Genomic DNA, 22242 nt, shown 5'->3' with positions numbered 1-22242 from the left:
ACACACACACAGCAGAGAGAGAGACAAGCACGTCACAAACTCCAAGTTTAAAAGTCTCTTTTATTGCCATTCAGCCAAGCTGGTGGGATTTGTGGGATAGCAGGAGATTAGCAGACAGGCACACTAAGAGAGAGACACCTGTGAGCACATGGAGGCAAAGCCCACAGCAATGAAGTAGAGGCAAAGCACGCATACAGTACATACATCAAAGGCCCAGCACAAGCAAAAGGAAGCACAGCACAGACAGAGGCACAGGCACAGAAGAGGCACAGCTACAGCAAAGAAAAGGCAAGCAGGGCACACAGGCACACAAGACTGCTTACCACCTGCATGTTCTCCACAGTACATGAGCTCATATTGTCTGCTTTTTCTCCTAGTTCTACAACTACATTACACCCATCTTCAGATGGCTAGCCAACAAACTGGCACAGACCGTCTGATATTAATATTTCCACTAAGATAACCAAATGTTAGTACCATCAGTCATTGTCTATCCACAAGAACAAACATGAAGAATCTGCGCACTTGCAACTTTCATTCAAGTCTGTTAGCACTTGTTAGCAAACTACGCAACAGTGATGAGTGTTTTGATCAAGAAATTTCATTTCAGAATTGGCCAAGCATACACTTCATGCAAAATAACAGCAGTCTTTTGTCAGTAGGTTTTCAACATGACTCTTCTCAGCCATGACCATTCTCAGCCTCATTAAGCAGCCACGGCTACCAGACTTTACACTGAGAGTCTGGCTTTGTGAGACTACCACTATGTCGGTAAAGATGCCTCTTCATCTCTGGTAGTTTCATCCACACAGACAGGCTGGGGACAGACAGGCTGGGGCAACTCACCTGTCTCTCTCCTCTCCGCCGAGGTGGACCGGTCCTTCCGGAGGGATCTGTCCAATCGCGAGAGGTTGCTGCCGTCCGAGGAGGCAGGCCTCCGGCCACGGCCCGGTCGCAGCGAGCTCCGCGTGAGCGCAGAGGCAAACAGGTTGGTGTGCTGTGCGCTCGACTCTGCCTCTTCCTCCGCCGGGGAGAGGCCCTCGTCCTCCTCACTGTCTGAGCAGCCGATTGGCTCAGCGGAGTGTCCGTCAGCGAAGGCAGGCTGGCCAGAGGCGGAGTGGTGTGACAGTTTGGCATAGTCTGCCTCCGAGGAGCCCACTCGGAACCAGGAGTCAGCAGATGCGTGGCCTCTGCTGCCAAGGGCCAGGCGTGAGGGGCCCAGGCACGACGCCGACGCTTCCTTTCGCTTGTAGCGCTCGGCCGAGGAGGAGGAGGAGGATGAAGGGGAGTTAGCCGAAGCCGCGGCCACTGCAGACGTCTGCTTGCTGGCACTGTCTGCCGACCCGTCTCTCCCAAACCGACAGTGCTGTAGGGCCTCCATAGCCCCTGCACCCCCTCTCTCTCCTCTGCCCAGACCAACACCGTCTCCTCCTCCTCCTCCTCCTCCTACACCTCCTGCTCCTCCTGCTCTCTCTCCTCTCTCACCCCTTTCCCCGCGCTCTCCCCTCTCGGCGCTGCCGTGCTCCAGCTGGTCGTCGGTGGCGCAGCGCTCGCGGTGCTTGTGCCGGTGCTTGTGTTTGTGGTGCCAGCCAAAGGACAGCTCGGGGGCCATGGGGGGGGTAGAGGACCGGGGAGCGCCCCCCGCCTAGGTACTCCTGGCGCAGCAGCTTGTGTTTCTTCTTGTGGAATTTGGAGGGGTTGAGCAGCAGGTGCGAGGGGTGGTGGTGCATGTAGGAGGGTGGAGGTGGGGGTGGGAAGGAGGGCGAGTGGTGCGGGTGGTGCGAGGGAGCTGAGTGGGGGTTCTGGTGGTGAGGGTGGGGGTAGAGGGCGCTAGCCGGGGGGTAACCACGATAATAGCCCAACCCCAGGGGTCCGGAGGAGTAGGGGACGCTGTAAGAGGGGTGGTAGAAGCCCCCACTTGACAGGGGGAAGCCAAGCCCAGGGACGAAGGGCATCTCGGACATGGACTCACGCAGCTTGGGTGGCCTGCCTCGCTTTTTCTTGAGGTCAGGCTTGCGGACATAGTGCAGAGAGTCGCAGGGATAGGCTGGGTGGGGCGAGTAGTACCCGCTGAAGTTGATCCTGAAGATGGTGGGCAGCAGGTCTCTGTGCAAGTAGTGGTGGGGTGGCGGGTTGGCACTGCTGCTGCCGCTGCTGCGGCCGCCCGCCAGGTTCGCACCCCTACCCGTGCCCCCTGCACTGGCGCCTAGTGCCAGGCTGCTGCCAAGGCGCATGGCGGGCGTACGGTGGGAGATGCGGATGTCGCTCAGACCCACACAGATCTCGTCCAGCTCGGCCAGGAAGTCGGGGTCCTGGCGACGCGAGCGCAGCTGCAGGTACTTCTTCTTGCGCTTGCGCTTCTGCCGCTTCAGCTTGTCGTAGGCCGGACACGCGTGTCCCCGTCGCTTGCACTTGTGCTTGTGCTTCTCCTTGTGCCCGACCAGTGCCGAAGCCGGACCGGCAGCAGGGTGCGCCCGCCGGGGGTCGGGGGATGGCCGTGCCCCCAGAGGAGAGGGGGAAGGAGAGGGGCGGTCAATCAGTACGGAAGAGGCGTGTCTCTTCCTGCCCCGCGGGCTGAGTCCCGGCCCTATGCCCACAGCCGACCCCATGACCCCTGGCAGGAGAAGGCCACTGGCAACGCCCTGGGGCATTCCGCCCACACCAAGTCCTGCCCCTCCTGCCTTCTCGCCACGGTCAGACGTGCTGTTGTTGTCGGTGCCGATACCGCTGTCGCTAGGTACCGTCTCCTCGCTGTGGGACTCACTGACTGGAGATGGCGTGGCCTCCTTCAGCTCACTGAGAGGAGCAGGGGAGGTGGGAAGCAGGGGCCGCGGAGGCGACAGCTTCCTGTAGTGGTAGTGCGTCCGGTAGTGGTGGTGGTGATGGTGGTAGCCGCGGCAAGACTTCTTCTGGGAGGCAGAGGCCGAGCCAGAGCCTCCCATTGGCCCCAGCGAGCGCGGTGAGGGGGCGGAGAAGGTCGGCGGCGCGAAGGGGAAGGAGTGGTGGCCGTGATGTGAGTGGCTGCAGTGGGTGCAGTGCACTGAGCCAGGCTCCACGAAACTGGCATCGCTGATGGGACTCTGACCTCCGCTGGACTGCGAGAGAGACGGGGAGGGGAAGACATCAGTTGGGGGAAGCTGGTGGTGCTGCTGACCCTGAAGAGACTGGGAGGGGTGCGGGTGGTGTGGGGAAGACGTGTTGGGGGACAGGAAAGGTTCCGGAGGGGGTGTCGGGGCCCCCGCAGGAGGGTTACCCGATGCTTTGGGCTTGCGACCCCTCCTCTTGCCCATGTATATGGTGCCCTTCTTGCTGACATTGATCTGGGGCCCCAATTTGCCTCCGAACGTGGCAGCCAGGGATGACAGAGACTGCGTGGCTGCTGCCACCGGGGCGGGCGCACTGGTTGCAGGCCCCCTGCTCTCGCCATCCGCCCCGACTCCAGACCCCAGCAGGATCTGGCTCAGCAGTCGCTTGCGCTTCACCGTCTTCATCTTGTTGATCTTCCCGATGATGGTCTTCATGATGAGCTGCCCATTGCCCTTGCTGCGGAAGCCTTTGTCGGTGGAGTCGCCTTGCTCAGGCGCTAACGTGGGGGGCTGCCCTTCCTGGGGCAGCGTAGGGGGCAGGCGCTTGGGGCGTCCTCGCTTTCGCGGCATTGGCTTGGGGGGGTTGAGGTCCACCTCAGGGTGCAGTACCGGTGGGTCCTGTTCTTCTTTGGACTTGAGGATGGAGAACACCTTGGAGGTGGCTAACTTGAGAGGGGGTCTCCCTCGGGCTGGAGCATCCAGGCGGGGCATCTTGGACTTGGGGCGCCCCCTCTTTTTTGGTGGGGCGCCAAAGAGCTGCGAGACAGCGGGGGTCACCTTGTTGGGGTTAGGGGGTCGTCCAACGGGTCTCCGTAGAGGCGGATTGGGCCCCAGGGCCGACATAGGCATGCCAGGCTTGGCCTGGCCGAGAGCAGCTTCCTGTGCAGCCTTTTGGGAGCGGTTCACCACGCGCGTCCATCGTGGTCGGCGGCCCCGTCGCTTCTTCAGCGGCTTGTTGTCCTGCTCGTCTGGAGAGGCAGGGGAACCAGGGCCCGAGTCACTGAGAGGTGGAGGCGGACTGCTGCCCGAGGGGTCGGAGGGGGAGGTGTTCCGGCGCATTCCGGGTTCAGCTGGGCTAGCCGTCCGGCTAGGCCGACTCTCCCGGAGCGGGCTGTGTTTGGCTGGGCTGGAGCTTTTCCCACGCTCGCCTCTGGCGGTCAAGGCCAACCCTCTCTCTTTCGCCTCAGGCTTCCCCAACCCAGAGGGGGACGACCCTTTGCTCAAGTCTCTGGGGCAATCTCTGTCCCTGTAGTCCCGCTCTCGCTCTCTTTCTTTCTCACTGTTCTCTTCTGTCTGGGAGGGACTGGGCCTCGGTCGAGGACCCAGCATGGAAGAGGCCCCTATGTGTGCAGACCCACTTCCTGTTCTCTGGTCTGATAACGAAGCGGAGGACAGGGTAGGTGAGGAAGAAGAGTGAGGTGAACTGTGCGTGAGCCGTGACTGAGTCTTGATGTAGTTGTTGCTGCTGTTGCTGTTGTTGTCGTTGTCATTAGCTGTGGTTGCTAAGCGACTGTTGCCATAGGGAAGGGCAGAGTTGGTGGCGGTGGTGGTGGTTGCTGTGGAGGTACAGCTGATGCTGCTACTGCTGCTGGTGTTCCCCTTAACCCCGCCATCGACATCCTCCTTCCGGGGGGCAGACGTCAGCTTGTCCATGACACTGTCTTTGTTGCGGGAGCCGTAAGGCCGGCCAGGGGGCCGTGACACGGGTGGGGGAGGGGACAGGTGCTGGATCCTGGAGTAGGTGGCTCTGTTGGCCATGGCCCGTTCGGGCCTCTGCAGGTTGGAGATGAGGGGTACTGAGTTGCTGTGCGAGGCCGAGGGGGAAGGCTTACGAACTTTGGGCTGTTTGGGGCACTTTGTAGGGGGGCAGGTGGCGATGAGCTGCGCTAGCTTCTCTGTGACAGTTGACGAGCCCCAGCCGGGGGCGCCCCCTCGGTCCTGCTCCCGCTGAGCCTCTCCGAACGGAAACTGGGGAGGCTTCATGACCCCCTCCATCTTGGGCTCGTGATTGGAGGGTGCCAGGGGTGCTGGAGGAGTCGGGCTGGGGGTGGGCAGGGTGCTCGGCTGGGCTAGGGGAGATTTCTTGGCAGAGGAGTGCAACTTTGTGTCTGGCAGCGGGCGGTGGAGATTTAGGGGTCTCTCTATGGAGGCCGCTGTCTTCCCCTCGGGTTTGCTGTCAGACTTGCTAACCAGTTTCGGGAGAGCCTGTGTAGGAGAGAGAGAAAGAGAGAGAGAACGGGAGGGAGAGAGAAAGAGAGGAAGGGAGAAGTTTAGAAAGCTTGTTCTGGATAATTCAGGAACATTTGAGTCTCTATATTATTAGGCGTCTAAATTGCTCAAATTTACCACAAGCAGGAAAAAAGCTAATGAGGAACTGGACACAAATGAAATGAATGGCTGGTCACAGGCTCAGCTTTCAAAATAAGGCTGATAAACCCATTTAGGCAGTGCTCTAATTCCATAATTACACCTTGCGTTGACAGGCAAGAATCTGCCTTAGGTTCAATTCAATTTGATCTGTCCAGCTAAGTGCTTCTCCTGGGCAGGGTTTTGTCTAAAGGGGAAAGTGCCTACTAAAGAGGATTCCGGTAAGTGTGTTGTTTGTCTCGCTGAAATCCCAGCACGCTGATGGGGCTTGCTGGCCACTCATCCCCCAGTTTGCCTGCAGGCTAAAGACATTCAGCTCAATACCACTTAGCCGGGCCAACACGGGGACAGTCAGGGGAGGGTGGGGGGGACAGTAAGAGCAAAAGAGGGCAAAAGGGACACAGGGAAGGGAAAAAAAAAAGAGGGAGACACAAAGACGGAGAGGTGTGGGGGCAGAAACTTTCCACTTTCCTCTCTTCCTAGTAGATGTTGAGATGAGCAATGTTTTGAACTATATGAAACAATTTAAACTTTGTATTGTAAGAACATTAGTGACATGCATATATGCATAACAGTAATTGTGTTATTGCTGCTTGTTACCCTTTTGAAGTAATATTTTAAGGTCAGGCCCTGTTGCCCTCTTACCCTCTTCGCTGGTGGGCTTCCATTGACTGGATTGATGGGGCTTGTGGATGTGGGTGGGGTTTGAGGGGGTGGGGTCTGTGCTGGGGGCGGGACAGGTCGTGTGGTGGCGCTCTGACTCTTCTCCGCCTCTTTCCCATGCGACGGGCTCTGCGTGTGGCCACCGGTCGTGGTGGTGTTGGCTGTGGTGGTGGTGGCGGCAGCGGTGGCGGCGGCGGCGGCGGCAGCGGCAGCAGCGGCGGCTGTGTCGTTCGCCCCTGCTCCCCTGCTGCCCCTTCCCCCTCCTCTTCCAGAGTGTCGTACAGTGGCCCGGAAGGCGGGTCGGCACACGTAGTTCTCCAGGATCTTGGGGGGCTTCTTCATGCGTTTGGCCTGGAGGCCGATCTTCATCTTGACGTTGCCCTCTGAGTAAGTGGCCTCCTTCACGGAGAACTGAGGGGACTGCTGCTGCTGCTGCTGCTGCTGCTGGGATTGGTCACCTGGTGCACCCTCAGTGCCAACACCAGGCTCCGACTTTGCCCCCTCCCGTTCCTTCTTTCTCTTCTCCTCCTCTTCTTCCTTTTTCCCACCTACTCCCTCCTTCTCGCGCTCACCCGAGGGAGCTGTGGCAGGGAGGGGGGGTGGCGTGGTGGGTCCCCCCTGAGTCCTCTGATCCATGTGTGCTCTGGGTGGGGGAAGGGGGTGGGGGGGGTGGGGAAAGGCGTTACGTGGGGGAAATATGGGGGTGCGGCCGTCAGGTTAAGAGTTCTCTGAGTGGTCCTGGGGAGGGAGGCAGAGGTCCGGTAGGAGGAGGGAGGGGGGGGGGGGGGGGGAGGGGGAAGGGGAGGGGGGGTAGAGAGAGAGAGATCTGAAAAAGCAATCCTCTTCTGGCAGCGGTGCAGTTGTCCCTTCCGGCTGTCCAGCCCTCTCACCTTCAATCTAGGAGATAAGGACAGGTAGGGAGAGAGAAGAAAGGGGAAGGAGGGGGGTAGCAAAGACAGAGCCACGCATTAGTCACACCCTGCTGATCTGCGAGCATAGCGATCTGTCTGGTGAATTAGGACAACTGTAACCTTGCACAAGTTAACTGACACAAATTAGCATGACACGCACAGGGAACACATCACAGGGACAGGCGTAGTGCCATTTCTCCTTGATGGATTCACCTTGTGACAAGTCTGTTCACATGTCTACTCAGTCCATTAGTAAGTAAACACTATGTGGATTTACAACGTGAAAGTCAGATATCCTGCTATAAGCATGTAACAGCATTGTTTACCTGTGAATTAACACAAATACACATGGCATTTCCTAACACAGCTCAATCGCTTTGGCAGGAACCATTATTTCAGCAACCCCTCAGCACTGGCCACCCAGCAGCCCTTAGCGCATCCCTCCCACCGTACCCTCTTTCCTGTAATTTTATCCATAAGAGCTAGTCCTTTCAGGGCTGGCTGCCCACACGAGGTCTCAGAGGCTGTGTGGTTTACATATCATGCTGTGGTGGGGGTTGAGAAAAGAGGCTGCTGTGCAGAGGGGGTTTGTGGGCAAGCCAGGCTTGGGGGGTGATGAGCGGGGAAGGGACGTCATAGCTGTTACAGCATTGCTCTGGTAAAGCATTGCTCTGTTGAGGCATAAACCTCCACTCTCCCCATCAGCTCTGGATGGCAGCGCAAGCTGAGGGTAATTGGCTCAGCACTTCGTCCACCAAGGATCCTAATTGTCATCCCAGGAGGGTATAGGGAAAACAGAGGGGGGGAGTGCAACGGGAAGTAAACGTCCTAACTCCTTCTTTTCCTCTTTCCCTCTCTCTCTTGCTTTCTCTGTCCCTGTCTCTCTCGCGCTCTCTCTGTCCTCCTGGGCTGTATGGAGTGATTTAATGCGGGGTTTGCCCAGAGCAGGTGCTTTCACTGAGTGAAGTCACCACCAGGCGGTTCAGTGCAGTGACCTCAGCACAGCAAACCCCACTGGGAGACAACGGATATGGCTGCCTTCCCCAGCCCTCTGGCTCAGCCAATCACAGCGTGGGAGGCAGAGAGGGAGAGAGCGCGAGAGAGCGAAAGAGAGAGAGTGAGTGTGGGAGAGAGAGAGAGAGAGAGACGGAGAGCACAAGGGAGAGGAGGACAGACAGAGAAACAGAGAGAGAGAAACTGAAACCAAGAAAGTGAAACAGGGAGTAAGACAGTAAGATAAGGAAAAAGAGATACATGGAGTGAATGACTAAAGGAAAGTCAAGAGAGAGATTGTGACAGCGAAAAAAGAAAGAGAAAATAAAAGAAGGAGAGAGACAGTAAAGAGGACAGTTTATCAGAAGATGATACCAGACGGGCCCACTAGTACGGCTCTGGGCACACCAGGGCACCACACAATTATACGTGACAGCTGGGTAGAGGGAATGGTCTCAACTGCCAAGTCTACTGAGGAAAAGGGAGTCATTTAGTGCGAAACCTATCTGTCTCGTAAGCTAGGGGTCCACACTCTGGTTTGCGCTGTGCTGTTTCCCCCACGCCCTCTTTTCTATGTTTACTACAATTACTCAGTCCATTTCACTTCAAACCCCCCCCCCCCTCCCCTACTCATACCACATTTACTCACACCTCCCTCTTTTTCCCCCTCACTACATCAATCCCCCTTTCTTTCTTTCTCTCACACACACACACACACACTCCATCTCTTTCCGCTGTTTCTCTCTCTCTCTCTCGGAGGGCTGAAAGTACAGCAGTCAGACTCGAGTCACTGTGCTCCTTCTAATCGAAAACACATTTTCTCCAGCACTCCCTCCCTCTTGCTTTCCCCTGTCCGTCCCTCCCTGAGTGACAATCATTCCCCTATTTCCTCTCTGTGCTGTTCTACAGTGCACGGCACTGTACACGGCCGAGCAAAACACACGCCCAGAGAGGCACAACACTAAGGCGTCAGAGAGTTGCACTCTGCACTCTTCTCTCTTGCCCTGTCTCTCTCTCTCTCTCTCTCTGCATGTGGTCTTATCACGCTTACCAGATTCGAGCGGCAGAGGTTTTCATCTGACTCATCATTCTGTCTCGAATCGTTCACTCAGTTCTTCTTCATGTGCACATTCCTTATGAATAGACTGTTACCTCTCAGCTCTTTCAAAGGTTTTCATATATATTAAAGATGACCAAGAGTGGGTGCTTCTGTCCGTTTTCAAATCAATGTCCTTAACCTCAGGGTATTCACACAGCATAAAAAACAATTGCTTTAGCAGTATTTTTTCTGTGTTGGATATAAACCCCAAATGTTGTATACAAGTCCCATGTGTTCAATAAAGCAGTTTCACTACTTTTTCTCAACTTGTGGTGTGTAAGACAGAGAAATCAGAGAGGAATTTAATGGATAAACACATGCAATTGATCAATAGACCCTCTTCTGTAAGATGGATACATGGGGCCAAACAAAAACTGTGTACCATTGTTATAGGTATACTATTTATGTGTAACTGATCCGCTCGAAGTGCTGAGGGGTGTATAATTGAGAGAAAGAAGGAGAGAGAAAGAGAGATGGAAGAGGTACGACAAAGCTGCGGATGAATATGTAGACATAGTAAAAAACTTAGCGCGCCCCCTCCCCTCGCACTCCGCACTTTTGCACACGTTGTTCATAACTGCTGAATGTATCCTAGAGACACGCAAGATCTCTGAGCTGCGCGCTCACACACACAGTAGTAGCTGTGCCGTTCCGTGTCTTTTGTATATTAAACCCATTTACGTATTACAACTGTTTAGTGAGACTACATACGTTATCAAAATATGACCTCAAAACATAACGTTAGATTAACAAAACCTTGTGCGCTCATATTCAGTAATCCAAGCACATTCTCGAAACATATCACAACATAACCGCTGAAGAAAACGAATGGTGGAACATCTTGAATTCAGTTAGAACGTAGGCTGTTTTTCCCAGCAATGTGTGAGTATTCTACACTGAGCATTCTACGAGTTAATACGTTATTTCCTAACATGCGACAGCCCACGTGCGTTGTTGTGGGTCAGAGTTCAAAGGTGTCCTGCAGTCCGGACAGGTTCACTTAGATTATTTAGCGACTTGAGATACACGTGTAGTCTCATTTGCTCTTGTCCAAGTCTTAACACACACGCCATCTGTACGTGCTGTGAAGTATACCGAAAATTAGGTTATCTGAGGATGATCGACATGTCTCTGTAGGCAAGTAGGCTATCACATGAAACCCACAGAACTAGTAAAAATACTCAACTCTACAGGCAAAGGTAACAAATAGCTTTAAAAAGATTCTGTTTCAAAAACTAAACCTCAACTCTTACTAGGATAGCAAACGCACAACGAAACAACCACCATTATTTCAATGGACTTTCCAAAGACCGTTATCCGATTATTAACGAGGTGAAAGAACTAGGGGAATCACCCTGCTGTTTACACCTGCCAAATGATTTCACAAGCGGTGTCGCCGTCAAACATTTTGATAGCCTCGTGCGATTAGAGATTTGATGCGAGATTTCCAGACCTTAGAATGCCCGTCTCTCCCCATTAGTAGCTTTCCCTTGACAAATCAGTTACCTCTTCAGAAAATACAATCGAACAGACAAAATATTATACTACTGGCCAATCACCTGAAAGACGAGGAGTCAGCAAAAGATTGACAGTGCTTCAAAATGGTTCGATAACAACATGATAGCCATCATGGTAACTCACCTTAATAGCGGCCCAAAAACGGAGCTCACATCATTTGGATCAAAATCCTCCCTTCGTGTGTATCATCATGGTCGCCACGGTATTTTTGTTGCAAGTGCTGATTTGCCGGGAAAAAATAAGATAAAAGAAAAATGTCAAAATAAGAAAGGAAATCCATCAAGGTCCATTTCATCATACTTTTCCTCACCTAGATGAAATGTAAACAATCTGCAAATATATCGCAACAAAGCGCTGTTATCTTGACTTATAGATATGAAACCTGCTAGCAAGCTACCAATCCTATCACAGAAGTGACCCCATCCACCGTCCTAATAGTGGAATACGTACGCTAACTAGCCAGGGTGCTACCCAGAAAGAGCAAATTGTAAAGACAGTGCTCACTAGTACACTGTTAAATAACGTTTAACTCTATCGTTATAGAAAAGTGTCTTTTAATGCGTGGACATTACAGAGTGTCGAATGCACACTGTCTATGTCGTTCGCTTGACACAATTCATTCATTGAAGGGAGATGTTTATTTTGTAGCAAGCTAGAACTCAATAATAACCTGGTGCTACATTGTATCCAGTGCGTTTCTGTCTAGCTTGCTAACTGCCTATCATTTTTCAGGGTTGGATTGCTAGGTGTAACTTATGTTGGTTCTCTGGTATCGTGGCTGAACACTGTTTATCTGGGAGAACAGTTAAGTCAGACTTTCTAATTACAATAGCCACGCTGTCGTTATAACAAGATAATTACACCAGACAAACCCGTAGGTAAAACGAATAATCTGTCCTGTCATATCCACACAGATGCTACGGCTAGCTACAGGCTAACTGTGTACAGCCCTCTCGGCTAACGAAGCAGTGTGCTGCAACTGGCTAGCTTGTTTCCTTTGCAAAGTATGCACTCTCGCCTAGTCTATTAAAGGACGATCATAAAATGGATATGCTGTAAGAGACAGTAACAAGAATTGATTTTAAGTAAAATGATATTCAGATATAGCGTTGGATAGGTTATTAAAAAAACACGAACTGTCAACAAAATGGCGGCTGCGTTGAATCAACAGAGACCCGAAATGGATCTCTCCCTGTATTTCTTCTCCCACTCCTTCTTTTTCTTTACAGTGGTTGTTATCCGTCGTATCCCAAAATGTCGCCGGAATCCTTCTCCGGGACAGTGTTAGTCGAGCTTGGACGTGTCGGAATGGGCCTCTCTCATTAATCGGGCCTCCATGCCTGCTAAGCCCGTAACGTTTCTGTCAGTACAACACGGGCATTCTCTCCGTCACAGAGCGGGAGGGGAGGGAGGGAGAGACTGTGAGCGAGGGGAGGAGGACCAAGACAGGAGGGAGGAGGACATGTGGCGTATAGTGTTCACCACTTTCTCCCGTTTCCCCCAGTTCTCCGCCTGAGATGTTTGTGTTCTCTTTAACAATGTTACACCTTAGCGTGTGATGTGGTATAAAACGATATTACGCAATGGGCAGTTTGTATTCGAGTATATTTCGAGTGATCACCCGCAACCGTCACAATCCTGCTGAAACCTTTTCTCGGCGGAAAAAAAGCGCGCCTTGGTGTTTTCGTGCGCTCGTGGCAGTGTTTACCCACAGTGAAGAATCTAGACTCCCGTGGGAATTGTTGCAGAGAGGCAGGTTGTTGAAGTGTCTGTAAAGTGGCTAGAATCCAATCATAACTAGCAAAGTGGGAAATTGTACGAAAGCCTTGTAGTTGATTTGCCTGTATTCCCTGTGCATAACAGTTTATGCACGTTATTGGCTCCTTCTATGAATAGGCGGGACAGAGGAACAACCCGTGGATTCGCACAGTCTATATATGGACATTTATGACATTAATATTCCTAAAATATTCAGGGTCATTAAGATATGCAATAGGACTAGGCCTACATAGTTTTAGTTGTTGTGCAAGGTATTTTTCTAAAGAGACACGTACATAGGCTATGTGATATCTAATAGTAAACAAATAAATAAGCTAGGCTACAATGTGGTAATGTATAATTCATGGACATAAATGACTAATAAATACTCTGAGGCAACCGCTGGTTTGGCAGCCAGTAGCCTATTGTTGCTCCAAATTGATAGCCGACCACAATGTTTTCCCTAATAATAGTGGGGGTACACTGGGTGAATAATGATCACATTGGATCTTCAAATAATCACTGTTGGCGAGTTGTATTTGTTTGTCTTTTTTGGTCAAGTGTCAGATATTTGATTTCATTTGTATTATAATTATAGCGTACCTACATAGGCTACACGGGCATCATTAGGCCTAGACAAAGATACCACCTTGATTCGTCTATCATTCTGATCATGCATTATAGGCCTCGAAGATATTCGCATATGATATCGTGGATCAAAAACGCAAGTACAGTTTGGGTCATCTGTGTGTTATTGAAGCAGCTACTTGGCACGCGCGCATTTTGTGTGATCATAAGTGAGAGAGAGTGCGCGCAGGTATCGGTTAAAGGGCTTGCCATGGTTGGCATCTGGTGGTAGCTAACTGGTTAAGGCAAGATTTAAAGGCTATGAATATAACAAACTTATTCACAAAGGAAAAGGATGAATGCAACGAGGCGAAGGCCAGGTCAGAGGAGGTGGAGGTAGACTTATCTGCTGTTGCTGACCATTAGGGCAAGAGCAAGGTAAAAGGGAATGAAATGAGGAGAACCTTGAGACTCAATTTTAATATCGCATGACTATATAAGTATACTATAATGACAATAACTGCATGAAAATGGTGCATTTGGCTACCAGAATTATTTTTATATTTCCCGGGGATGGATGCCCCCTGCCCTACAGGTCTGGGCTAATGGTGCGTTCATAAGCAACTGGGAAGTGGGAAAGTTCCTCCGAATGGGAAAATACACCTGAACGCCTGTCAAACGAACATTTTGACAGCTCCGAAAAGTAGGTTGGACGTCACTCGACATAGCAACGTTTGAGGTGAAAGATTAAAAAAAATGTAGACTACTTGCTCTGCGCACAAATAAGTCACTTTGTTTATTTAGGTTGTACTCATTAGCACAGGTGATTGTGACGATACTTATCAGTTTACTTATGTGTAATAATGTAATGTTAAACATCTGGCTAGCTAACCTACTTAAGGTTACCTAACACAGTTACCTGTTTGTTGTCATTGGGTGAACGCTCTCAACTTTGATGTGGGACGTTCCGAAATGGGAACTTTCCCAATTCCCTGGCGCCTGAACGCACGATAATCCCCGATTGTTTTCAACTCACAGCAACGCCCCTGCCTACATATACATGTGTATACGTAGACATTTATACATATGCACCGGATTTGGAAAGTTACTTTTGAAATGTAATAGGTTACAGATTAGTAGTTATGCTAGTACTAGTTTAACTTAATGAGTAATGTAACTATTTTAGTTACTTCATCAAAGGAATGTACCTTATTTGATTACTTTTTAATTGGCAGGTGAGAGGCAGTGCTAATTGAAATCATAGAACCAATCAAAAACAACGCTCAAAAATGCCAAATTAATGGAGCCTGTCTAGGTGGCAAAAAGATGCAAAGCAACAGAATGAATGTTATATTCTACATATAAGCTTTAAAATTGTATATTCAGATGTAACTCCTTTGTAATCACTAATATTTTGATTAGTAACTATAATTTAATTACATATTTTATCTCAGTAACTGTAACAGATTACAGTTACATTTGTTTTGTAATTTAATTACATAACTCCATTACACGTAACTTCTTACTCCCATATACATGTATATACAAATAGAAAAAAACAATTCACTCAAGGTAACAATTCCAGTGTTGCATTTCCAAAAATGTTTTGTGTCCATTCATCGCCTTAACCTTGCTGTACGAATTCTTGATGTATACACTTACCAAAGGCACTTTTCTCTGTGAGTGTGCATTTATAGATATACATAAAAGTGTTTTTCTGAAATGACAGTGGTCAGTGGCACTGGACCAACCTTACCCTAGGCGAGCATGTTCAGTGGTCTGGAAGAAAGAGCTATCAATGCTATGCTAGCTTAAAGAGGCCACTGAAACAGAAGATAAATACTGTAAGTATCTTTAGGAGCTTGAAGAATGGCAGAGCCAAACAAGACTGGTAATATTGAAAGGTGGTTAGTGTAATGGGGAGAAAGCTAGCGCAACAGATGATAGAATTACAAAGCCTTGAAGAAAATGCCCCATTCCTGGGACATTAAAATAATCTTAATTTCCTCTCAGGGTTGCCTTAGCCCGGCAAATGCACCAGGCAAACAGTAAACAATCACATACAGTTATGAAACACACGATAAAAGTCACAGAGAAAAACATTCATCAACACATGAACAACAACAACAACAACAAGAAAAGAAGCCATGAAGATATAGTGGTGGTCTTCATGGTGAGGTTCTAACAGGGCAGAGCCCCAACCTAGAGAGTTGCATTCAGAGAGGGTGGTCCAAACCCAGCTCAGTTCATAAACCTGAGAAAATCAGCCAGGATAGGAAGCACAGAGCCAAAAAAAAAAACACACTACACAACATAACACTGCACAGTGATCTGTCCCACATTTCTCTCACAACTCGATAACAAAGTGTATACCCTAGTCCTTTTTTTTGGCACTGAATAAAAACCCACTCTCTATGTTAACTGCTTGCACATTCAATAGCCTACAGAAGTTCTTGTGGAGATGCAGTGGAATTTTTAAAAAGCATAGAGATCCATAACGATGGGTCTCCTGGGAGTTGGGGGTAAAGAGAGGGGGGAGGAGAGGAAAAGAGGGAGAAAGAGGGAGAGAAAGTCATGGATGAGCGTAGGTCCATCTGCTCGGCTCCACACAGACATAAAAAAGGAGGGAGGCACAAAGACTGAGGGTGAGGAAGCACAGAGAACAGAAGCATACCTCTCTGTGGAATTTTATGTGTTACTTGAGTTTTGTCAAAACATGTATTTTTGAAGTGTTATCATCTACTGTGCTGTGTGAATACGATATTAATACAAAAACTTTGGGATACCCAAATTTGCAAACTTTGAAAAGTGTTTCAAGTACTTGGAGCACATTCACTTGGAGCTGGTTTGGAGATGGCAGAGAGAGGCAGCAGGCTCCCCTCAAAGGGCTGTTCCTCCCTGGGTCTCCGCAGTCACTGGGCTGGGCTCTAGAACCTGGGCATAGGGCTCCGGCTGTAAACTGTAGTCTTCCCCGTTCAGACTCTTCCGGCACACTGGACACGTGTCGTGCTATGTACAGTGTACAAAGGAACAAAAGACAGGAACACATTAAGAGAATCCAGGACAGTAAAAGTAAAATTTCAAACAAACCATCATTATATACATTGGATATGTTTTGTGTACTCAAAAGGAGCAGCATACACTGTAGCTATTGCTGCTCTATTGCTGCTGTATGTTTGTTTTATATATAGGGCAGTCATTTATCACTACATGTTTATATATGTGTACATACATACAAACAGCCATACGCTGCATACCTATTTAAAGTGGCAAACTACAGATGCACTTAGAACAGACTTTATCGTTCTTTAGTTACACCCCTTACCAGCTGTAACCATGGCACAATGCAGTCGCTATGGAAATAATGTTGGCAGGGCAGCTGCCGGACACTCTCCTCTGCTGCGTATTCCTCCCGACAAACTGGGCACTCAAGTCTACACGCTGAGTGGAGGAGACAGAGAAAGATACACAAATATGGAAAACTAAGATTTATTGGGAACTGACATGAGACCAATAAATGTTCCTGTTTTAGTTATGATTTCATATACAAGTTAACACATGCTGCCAATTTTTGTAACTCATAACACTGGTATGAAACATAAACGTGGGACTACAGCAAGTGGTACCCACCGAATGTTGTGAATGTCCAAACTCGTTTCATTGACAGAGGTGTTATTTACTATCTCACCCGATCTGACATGTATCTTATTAAGATGCTAGAAACCGTCTACATTTGGCTCCCAAAAAAAAAAGATTTTAATTTTCATTAAGTGTACACAGTGAGTGTGTGAAGATGAAGATGCATAACACCACTATACTTGAACACTTCCATGAAGCTGACACTCACTGTGTTGTTTGAGTCTGTGTGTTATATTGCAATATGCAGGTTAGATAAGTCAGTGACAGAGTGACACTACATTACATTTATTGTTCCAGAAGCTAAACCAACACAACATTTTGTATTTCGTCTGCCAGCATCTGGTACAACAGTACCTCTGCATACTGCACAAATGAAAATTAATGTTGACCGAATAAATGACAAAAATGTCATTAGATCTTTTAATACACTGAGTGTGTGTGTGTGAGAGAGAGAGAGAGAGAGGGAGTAAGAGTGAGCGTGTGTGTGTGTGTGTGTGTGAGTGAGTCAAAGGAATTATGGGAACTTACCAGCCTGTTCCTGAGAAACGGCTACAGTAGGGAGCGATGAGATCATCTCTTTCTCGGCAGGGGGAGGGCCGGTGTTCTCTAATTGACCCAACAACTAAAAATAAGAGAAAAGACGGGGAGGGGTAAACTCAGTCTGTGTGTGTTAATATGACCTAGAAGGTCATATAAACCCAGGTTTCTTTAGGTAGGAGATTGTACCATTTCTGATCACTATTTAAAAAACGGCACTAAAAGAAGCAAAAAGGCAGAAACAAAAAGGAATTTCACACAAAATGACACTCAATAATGCATGTTATATCCTATCTATTGCAGGGTAAATGGGTCCCAAGTCCAACTCCAGGATATAATTGTATATTACACCTATTCAAAGGGGACAATAGTCATGACTGTAGTCTAATGGTAACCCACCTGTGTAATGACAGAATCTAAGCCACCCTGGCCCCATGCATAGTCCCCTGGGTTTGAGTGCAGAGACCTATCGGAGACAGAAGGATTTCCAGACTTATGTTAGTTAACATTTACTGAGGGAGTAAGGCAGACAGCACGTGACAGTAACTGTAGAATAACATTGGAAAAAAATGCAGTGGAAATGATGGGAGGGACTAACTTTCGGTTAATTAAGTAAACACTATCTCTCTGTTAAGTCCCTCATCCAGTGAAGGCATTCCCTGCCATAACTATGCTTTGCGAGGCAGAGGACAGGACGAGGGCACTTTATTCTTACATAATAACAGTTAAGCTATGGTGAGTGGGTAAGTGAACAGGGTGTGGTGATGGGCTCCAGATGCTACAGTGTTCACAGGGGCTTTCCCCGACACAACTGTCACAACTGTTTACTGAGAAAGGTCCACCACCCAAAAACATGTTGCCAACCACAGGCCTGGATTCACAAAATAGGCCATAGTGAAAGAAGCAATGAGAATCTGACCAGAAACAGATATAACAGTCAGTTAAATTACAGCTCAGCCCAACTATGGAACAAAGAAGCTGATCATAGATCATCTGTTTATCTGTTCATCTGATGGACTAAATTGTGCATATTCAAGGCAGTGATTTAACAACAGCAGTTGACAATATGGAGATGAAGATGCATAACACTACAATATTTCAACACTTCCATGAAGCTGACACTCTAAAAATGTAATCACTGTGTTATTTGAGTCTGTGTGTTATATTTCAATATACAGGTTAGGTAAGTCAGTGACAGGGTCCGCTTTATTACATTCCCAAACTGGTGCCGAACACAGCACAAATGGCAGTGGTTTTATATGTTTCTTTTTAAATGAGGTGCTAACTTTACAGAGGTTAGAATTACCATCCCTGTAAAATGTCAAAGCACATCTATGTAATAACCAGTAGGTACATACCATGAGGATGGCACAGAACCTGGGTTTCCGTTGTTGCCAAACAAACCAGCCAGAAACTGCTGTACAATCCTTGATGTGAAACAAAGATTTGGTTAGCCAAAGAGTGGTCTCAGCCCACACTAATACCTAGTGTTTTCACCAAAGTGTTCCACAGAAAGATTACTATCGCAAATAGCAGTTAACTTGTCATAATAAAGTATGAAATGAAGATGTGAACCTCCAAGATATGTTTCAAAATGAATTTTTGGTTTTACTTGTGAGTTTATACCTCTGTATCAGCATCATTATAAGAACACACAGGACATCAGATGATGGAGTCCTACATACTGTAAAATGTAAAGGCAACTAGCCCAGTGCAGTCAACACAATTTATTATTCATTTTATCTCAGCATCAAATATTACACTATTATGCCACCATTCCTCACTCTTTTATGAATGTCAGGCTCGAGCTACTTCACATACTGTGGGGAAAAAATCAGTACTAAAGGGAGAGTGTATGAGTGAGAGACCCAAAGCGCTACTGTCATTTTACCCCTCAGATATTGTTTGTGTGTGTGGTGAATTTGACTATGTGAGAATGTCTTAATGCTGGGTTCCTCCGGAAACAGTCTGTCGCTGCTTCTTTCTGTTTCAGTGCCTTACTCTTTCTGATGCACACACCCTTTTTTACAAAACACCAAGCCCAAAAATGCATGAAACAGCAGCGCCCTTAGATTATTCAAACTGGACCTGCACCTTCATAGTGCCACCAAAAAAATCATATTAAAGTGTGTTGACTTTGACACCAAAAGTTCATACAAAAATGCTATTCTTCTGCATGGCTGTTTTGTCAACTCTTTGTTTATATACAGTATAGACACATACTGTATGTAAAACAGAATTCATACAGAATTGGCTCTACATGGTACAACATTTGGGTGTGAACATATTCGCTGATCATTTCTTTTCTATAAGGAGGGTGAAAAAATATGCTATATGCCCAGCAGCAGTAGCAGCTGCAGATCATTTAGTACTTCAGAACATCTGAATTCATTGATATTTGGGAGAAGATGGCCTGACATTAGGTAAGGATTAAGAGTGCACTAGCATGTTAGGAAAGGTCATGCAATAACTCACATCTCCCTAAAATCCCTCAAAGACCCAGAGGAAGTGATGAGAAGATCAAACAACACCACGGCTCTGCCAATTGATTAAAGTATCTACAAGAATGTGGTTACTCTGGTTCATATTACTTCCTGAGACCTTAAGTGTTGCATGAAATTGAGTTCCAAAGCAAACAGCACAATGCCATTTTAAGGGGCCAACAAGTTATCAGGGAGGACCGGTTTGGGTTAACAAATTCAAATTTACATTTTACCAAATGCTAAATTAACCTAATGCTCTCGACAGGTATACATTTGTGAGTTTTTAGGAGTGCTCCCTGGCTATCAAACTCATGACCTTTACGTTGTCAGCACCTTGCTCTATAGAAGCTGAGCAACACTTAACAGATGTCCACCCACCCTTCCATCGCCGGCCCCCGGTCCGGTCTGGCCCGTGTCCTTTGCTGGGCATCCTGCTGAGCTGGAGGTTCTGGCTCTGAGGGTGCAGAGGGCAGTGTCTCTACCTGGGTCCTCCGGTCGGCTCTGTCACTGCTGGGGAGAGGCGCAGCGCTGGTGGGGTCGTCGAGGAGGGCCGAGCGCTCCATGAAGAGCAGCTGCCACAGCTGACATGACAAAGAAATGGGGGGGAAGCAGAGGAATGAGTGGTGACATAAGACATGACCACACAGAGGAATGCACTGAGGGGCAGGCAAAGACCACACAAGGAATGTCTGTGGGAGGGGAGTCTTGGAGAAGAACAGGCTTGTACCTCTGTAAACTGGGAGCCAACATCATCGTTGGCTGCAGTGGTGTCCCCAGTTGCCAAAAGACTGAAATTTAGAAAAAAAGATAGAGTGATAATTATATTACATTAACACCATGTAGTGGCACCATAGATGCTTGAATATATGCATACAAAATAAACGTATTTGGACCTTTTCAATTTTGGTTGGTCAAGTGACTACCATACGGTTTATAGCATACCATGTGTAAACTAGTGGCTACATATAGACCCTAAAGTTTTCAATGTAGGCATTCAGATATATAACCTTAGTGTAGCCTACTGAAAGCTGACTCTCACCTTGACCCTTCTGCCACTTCCTCGATAAATCCAGACTCACATGTGGGGCAAACAAACTCCTGTGAGAAAAAAATATCAATAGTCTGCTTGGGATAAACGTGCAGAAATTAAAGCCACACTTATAAATTGGACTCCCCCAAATATTACCCCGAGTCTTACAGAGTTACATCAGCGCTAGCACGTGTGCTTTAATGTTACTAAACATACGTCAGCTGTTCACTTCAAGGTGGGCGTTGATCCGCGCAGTGGTCTCTCGGCTCTTTACCGACACGCCGCGGCTGCCAATCTCATAGGCTCTCCCCCGTCAGTTACAACGTGCCCTCGCACTAAATATGGCAACAGCGTAAACCCTAAACTTGGATCACTCATTCTGTGCCGTTCGAAACGGGCAACTTGTTTGCGTTCATAGCACGTTTTCAAAGTTGAAGCTCGCAGAAATTTGAGAACCCTTTTCTTCATTATGATATAAGCAAAACAGATGTTTAAAGTTTCAACCTACATACTATCTCGGATAGCACTTTCGCTAGGAAAGAACCATCTTCTCTTAATTATTTATCATATTTACAGTTGAGGGGCAATCAGTGCAGCAACGGCACTCCGTTGATGCGGAATCAAAAGCGGTTTCTGAACTCACCGGGAGTTTTGGATCGATTTCACCTTTACAGCAGTGACAGTAAAAGCGGTGTTGGGGAACCATTGCAGCCTCCGCCATCTTCAGAGTGGCAGTCCAAGTACTGACGTTGGCCCAGGCGCACACTGACAAGGGGGTAGGCGTCGACGGCTGTCAAAGGGGTCGAGTCAGTCCAGAAGGGATAGCTAGTTGGTCAGAGACCATTTTAGTAAACAAATTAGGCTATGAAGGAAGACCTGTATGGGGTTGCTTTTGGAACTGGAGCAAATCGATACAGCAATGACTTTGTAGACATGGTTGCTTTAATGAGTGTTTTAAAATTAATTTTAAGAAACAACTATTTTTACAGACATGAAAAGCGTGACCGTCGGTATGCAGGCTATGGTTTTAAGTTCATGCAAATTGCTGGGTCGTTTAAGGTCAAGGGAGTCATGAAAAGGGGATACCACTGTGATATCATTCACACTTGGTTTGAAGTCTTTGCACCAGTTTGGCTGAGTCACATCCTGACTTCTACTTGGTAGGGCCTAGAATGACTGTGCATAACGGTTTAGCTTAACAGATATCCAAATAAGGATTGTAGGCCTATAGAAAGTTTTTCCTCATGCCAACCGTCAGATATCAACTGTACAAAATCCTGGCAGTGCAAAGTTCCTTGTGCTACTTATTAAGGAGATGGCTGTAAATCATGTAATCACAGCTCTCAATCTGTGAAGGGGATCTTATAGGAGGCTAATTATTGTTATAGTGCTGTTTTTATGTGTTCGAGTCATCTATTTGTATGGGCTATTTAGTTTCTCGTTGTAGTAACCAGAGCAGGTCAAACTGCTCTTGAAGTAGCACCAGCTAGAACATGTGTATGCCAACTGCTAAAGAAGGTCAATTACTTTTCTTTCATGCCTTTCTATTGCTTTTGTAACAACAGTAGTTTTGAAAACAATGACAATAATA

At 48.0% G+C, this 22242-nt stretch overlaps 2 protein-coding genes across 3 annotated transcripts in view; both read right to left on the bottom strand.

Annotated features, from left to right (window-relative positions):
- ash1l (ash1 (absent, small, or homeotic)-like (Drosophila)) overlaps positions 1–6872 on the bottom strand; it is a 31032-nt gene extending 24160 nt beyond the window's left edge. The window contains 3 exon segments of the mRNA XM_012828891.3: positions 847–1618; positions 1620–5291; positions 6099–6872. Of these exon segments, the coding sequence (XP_012684345.2) occupies positions 847–1618; positions 1620–5291; positions 6099–6752 (5098 nt within the window). The 5' untranslated portion in view covers positions 6753–6872.
- Positions 6873–9118: 2246 nt separating this feature from the next.
- rnf115b (ring finger protein 115b) lies at positions 9119–22193 on the bottom strand. 2 transcript variants are annotated; one of them, XR_001162434.3, is made up of 10 exons: positions 21295–22193; positions 20661–20719; positions 20349–20409; positions 20000–20202; positions 18497–18565; positions 17538–17604; positions 17130–17223; positions 16288–16403; positions 15784–15971; positions 14149–15471 (listed from the first exon to the last, which is right to left on the bottom strand). XR_001162434.3 is itself a non-coding variant. In XM_012828909.3 (9 exons), the coding sequence occupies exons 1-9, from the start codon at positions 21370–21372 to the stop codon at positions 15843–15845; spliced, it is 876 nt and encodes a 291-aa protein (XP_012684363.1). In that variant the 5' UTR covers positions 21373–22193; the 3' UTR covers positions 9119–15842. The 2 variants fall into 2 exon arrangements, 1 of the variants encoding a protein (XP_012684363.1); XM_012828909.3 differs by having other exon boundaries at positions 9119–15971.
- Between the last annotated feature and the right edge of the window lie 49 nt (positions 22194–22242).

This window comes from Clupea harengus, chromosome 19 (assembly GCF_900700415.2).
Source record: "Clupea harengus chromosome 19, Ch_v2.0.2, whole genome shotgun sequence".
Classification (NCBI taxonomy): Eukaryota; Metazoa; Chordata; class Actinopteri; order Clupeiformes; family Clupeidae; genus Clupea; species Clupea harengus.
This window is presented reverse-complemented; position numbering and strand designations above follow the sequence as displayed.

Coding starts and splice junctions, on each gene's coding strand:
- rnf115b (XM_012828909.3), bottom strand. CDS start 21,372: ATGGCGGAGGCTGCAATGGTTCCCCAACACCGCTTTTACTGTCACTGC. Junction 20,410..20,660: donor GAAGTGGCAGAAGGGTCAAG/GTGAGAGTCAGC, acceptor TCTAAATTTCAG/TCTTTTGGCAACTGGGGACA. Junction 16,404..17,129: donor CGTTTCTCAGGAACAGGCTG/GTAAGTTCCCAT, acceptor TCCTCCACTCAG/CGTGTAGACTTGAGTGCCCA.